Source organism: Cyprinodon variegatus, unplaced genomic scaffold (genome assembly GCF_000732505.1).
Source record: "Cyprinodon variegatus isolate N-32 unplaced genomic scaffold, C_variegatus-1.0 Scaffold677, whole genome shotgun sequence".
Lineage (NCBI taxonomy): Eukaryota > Metazoa > Chordata > Actinopteri > Cyprinodontiformes > Cyprinodontidae > Cyprinodon > Cyprinodon variegatus.
The window spans coordinates 346,757-350,949 of NW_015151130.1; the positions used below are offsets into that span (position 1 = coordinate 346,757).

General features: G+C 39.4%; 1 protein-coding gene across 1 annotated transcript in view; it reads left to right on the forward strand.

Moving 5' to 3' along the window:
• Positions 1–2,489: 2,489 nt before the first annotated feature.
• LOC107097168 (cytochrome P450 26B1) overlaps positions 2,490–4,193 on the forward strand; it is a 10,343-nt gene continuing 8,639 nt past the window's right edge. The window contains exons 1-2 of the mRNA XM_015394202.1: positions 2,490–2,692; positions 3,321–3,612. Of these exons, the coding sequence (XP_015249688.1) occupies positions 3,406–3,612 (207 nt within the window). The 5' untranslated portion in view covers positions 2,490–2,692; positions 3,321–3,405. The remainder of the gene's footprint in view (positions 2,693–3,320; positions 3,613–4,193) is intronic.

Genomic DNA, 4,193 nt, shown 5'->3' on the forward strand with positions numbered 1-4,193 from the left:
GGAGGAGGAGAATGGGTGAGTTAGAGGAGGAAGAGGAGGAAGATTGTGTTAAAAGATTGGAAGATGAGGCTAAGGCATCATTTTTATCTTCATTTAAGTGGAATTAGCTTTTCTGGAATTATGATTTTTCTCTCAAATGACGCCCATAAATATTTTCTTAACTGAAAATAAAACCACATTGATTTTATTTTCATATTTAACCTTATTTTTCAGAGTCTGCTGAACTGCAGCTCTGCAGGCCTGCAGGTTTTATCCAATTAAGATAAAAACATTTCATTAACAAAAAATCAAAGCATAACCCCCTAAAAAACTGTCACCGTGAAGAAAAAAAAGCATATTAAGGGTAGAAATATAAAAGTTCATCATTAATATTATTCAGCTGCGCTCCTGAAATTAACCCACTTATTTTAACACATAGTATGATTTTTTTGGGGAAAAAAGGAACTAAAGCAGTGAAAAATAACTATTTAAATAGTTAATTTTCTAAGCTTTTTAGTATATAAAATGTGTCTTTTGATTAACAATTGAAAATATTAAATAAATAGAAAATGATGTAAAATAAAACATAAAATACCCAAACTTGTAAAACTTGTAAGAACAAGCCTACTGATTAATTAATAATGCTGCTTTCTGCAGGAGGGGCGGCGGCCCGACGCTTAAAGGCCGCAGACATCCCAGTCTGCCACTGTGGGTCCGTGGGAGGTCCCACGATCCGCCCACGCAAATATATGCCCACTCCTCCCGGAGGGAGGGTGAACGCGCACAAGAAAAAAAAAGGATAATTATCAGAATTAAACGAATATTTTATTATTTTTCGTTTTATTAACGAAATCAGTTGGAATAAATAAATGAAAATAAAATCCCCGTTAGGTCGAAAGATGAAAAAAAAACAATAAAAAAGACACAAAATAAGGACTTTAGTTTGACATGTTCTGCAGGAAACACAAAATATATGAAAATATGGAAACAGATGGATCCTGATCTAACAAAATAATGTTTTCTTTTTCAATAATTAATATAATAATAATAATAATAATAATAATAATAATTACACATATTAAAATAACTGCGGGAAAAAATGGCTCCATCTTCTGAGGTATTTAGTTTCACCTTAAAGCTGATCTGAAGGAAACCTGAGATGTTTGAGTTTTGGGGGATTTTCCTGCAGACAGTCAGTCTGTCACACATCAGGCTGCAAAATGAAAAAAAAAAAGGTTTTCTCTGAGTTCATGCAGGGAGGAGGGAGAAAAAAATACAGTTATTAATATAATAAACACGGAAGAGGATTAGGGCCACTGGAAAAATATATATTTTTTATTTTTATATCAGTAGAATATGAGATTAAAGTCAGAATTCTGTCTGAATCTTCTGCTCTTCCATTAAGGAAGCAGCATCACCGGGGGCCCCTCAGGCCCCCCCTTATCCTGCCATAATGGATTCTAAAGCATAAACCCATTAATATTATTATTGTGTTTTTTTCGGTCCTCTTTAAGCATCAATTTAACGCGTTATTTGTTATTTTATATCCTTAACATGTCATTTAAATTCCTTCTGATTCTGATAGTATTTAGATCCGATGCAGAAAATATGAATTAAATCTATTTCCTCCAGAATGACGCAGTAAAAAGATGTTTGCTTCAGTCTGAGCTTTACTCCTGCAGCCAAACTGGTTTTATTTCTATTTCTGCAGGATTGAAGCCTGGAAACGCAAACCTGAGAGGAAACATTTCTCACATCAATTAAGGAATTCATTAATTATCAATTGACCAAATAAATAAATAACAACAACAAAAACATCAATAATATGTAATAATATTATCATTTAATATTATTTATAATAATATTATAATTGTGGCTGCTCAGTGGAGCTATGCTGCCTTGCAGCCAGAATGTTCCGGGTTCGATTCCCGGCCCAGAGTCTTTCTGCATGTTCTCCCTGAACATGCGTGGGTTCTCTCCGGGTACTCCGGCTTCTTCCAACCAAAAACATGACTGTTAGGTTAATTGGCTTCTCTAAATTCTCCTTAGATGTGAGTGAATGGTTGTTTTTCTCTGTGTTTCCCTGCGATGGACTGGAGGCCTGTCCAGGGTGACCCCCCCTATCACCCACTGACAGCTGGAGATGGGCACCAGCACCCCTCCCCACCCCGCCTGGGATAAGCGTGACGGAAAATTGGAGGGTGGATGAAAATAATGAATATAATGTTTTTGGAGCCAATTTGCTGAAAAATTCTAATTCATTTGGACAGAAATCAGAGATTTAATTTAGGTTTAACTTTTTTTATTCTTTATTTATTCAATAAATCAAAAGAAGGTTAAAAAAAAAGGATTAAAGACATTTTTCTGCCGGCGGTGAGCGCAGTCTGCAGCGATGCACGGAGCTGTATCTGCGCCAATAGCAGCGGATCTGCGCTGATTGGTTACCTGCGCCAGCTCCGGCTCTGACGCACACACACCCATTCAGCGCTGCGGATCTCTCCTTCTTTTCCCTCCTCTCCTCTCCGCTCCTCTGTGAATGAACAGCCTGTTTAACATTCCTACCAACGTCAGCAGCTGAAGGTGGATCACTGCGAGCAGCCTGAGCCTATAAATCCCTGCTGCAGCGCGCTGCCTCTTCAAGATCACGCTGCAGGTTGGAACAGAGGCAGGAAAGAGAGCGGATTCACGGGTCTGCAGAGGAACAGTGTTAGAGGTAAGCCCTTTGGATCAGGTCCGGAGGGGGGGGGGGTCCAAAACTGCTTCTAAACATTTAGGAATTAAACTAAACTTTATGTTCCTTTAGAATAATTTAATCCTAATTCAAACAAACATTTTTGGAGCAGCTTTTAAATCAGATCAATCACTTCTCTATAAAACCCGGTCTGCCTGGGGGGGTGGGGGTGGCTGAGCCCCCAAACTGTACCTATAAAGGCGCACAGCATTATGGACAAGCCGGCGCAGGCAGACCTGTAAAAGTGTTTGGAATAGCTGACAGCTCCTGGTTCCCCCCGCAGAGGAGGCGCACCGCGCAGGTGGGCGCAGATCCTCTCCTCTGGAAGAGCAGGAACCTTCCTCTATAATTAGACCCGCAGGAGACAAACTTTATTTTAATGAGAATATTCTGCTCTGGTTTAAAAAAAATTAAAATTAAGTGACCTGATTTTCCTCTCAGTTTGGCTGAATGAATCAGGAAACGTTGCTGTGGAGAGGAATGTGCGCAGCTTGTTGTGTCTCCTGCGCAGCAGAGTTCAAACAGAGTTTAGAGGAATTTTCTGTCTTATTTCACTTTTTTTTTAATTAAAATAATACATTAATTAAATTGTAATTTGTTCCATTTTTAGTCTAATTTTGGGGACATTGAATCCCGCCGTGTGACGCACCGGCCCCTAAGCGCGCGCTCGCTCGCAGGTGGATGCTGAGTTGGAGATGTTTCCTCTGGTCCAGTTCGGGGTGCTGTCGGCTCTGGCCACCGCGCTCACCTCGCTGCTGTCTGCGCTCCTGCTGCTGGTTCTGACCCGGCAGCTGTGGAGCCTCCGCTGGAGCCTGACCCGGGACAAGGAGAGCAGCCTGCCGCTGCCGAGGGGCTCCATGGGCTGGCCGCTGGTCGGGGAGACCTTCCACTGGCTCTTCCAGGTCAGGAAACACCTTTACCCTCCATGTGAATAACCAATAACATCAGAAATAGTTTTTCTATTTCAACGTTATGAATGTGAAGCTTCCAGGCGGTCCTGCAGCTTCTAGTTCAGGTTCACTTCAACATGTGCAGACTTGACTTCTCTGGGCAGCATTTTCCTTTCCCTCACATAAACTCAGACTCATTTTAAAATCATATTTTTCATTAATTTTAACACCATCCAGCCTGAGATTAAAAATCCCAGATGTTCTTCAGCATCTCTCATTTCTTTTCATGTCTTTAACCCTTTAAATTGTTTGGTTAATTTATTCCCTCTTATGCGAAATTATCTCTCTATTACAGAAGCAACAAGTTAAATTGTATAATTTGATTAATTTTATTTAGTTTAAGCACATTTTAAAGAAAATGGAAAACATGAAGCCTTTAAAATCCATTTAAAATTATATGAGAAAATGTTTTATTATTATCTTCCTGTTTTATTTAATTTTATGTCTGGAGTCCATGTTACAGATATATATTGTAAATTAGATTATAAATCCCAGTGAGATACAAAAAAATCGAAGAAAACAAACAAAAAAAT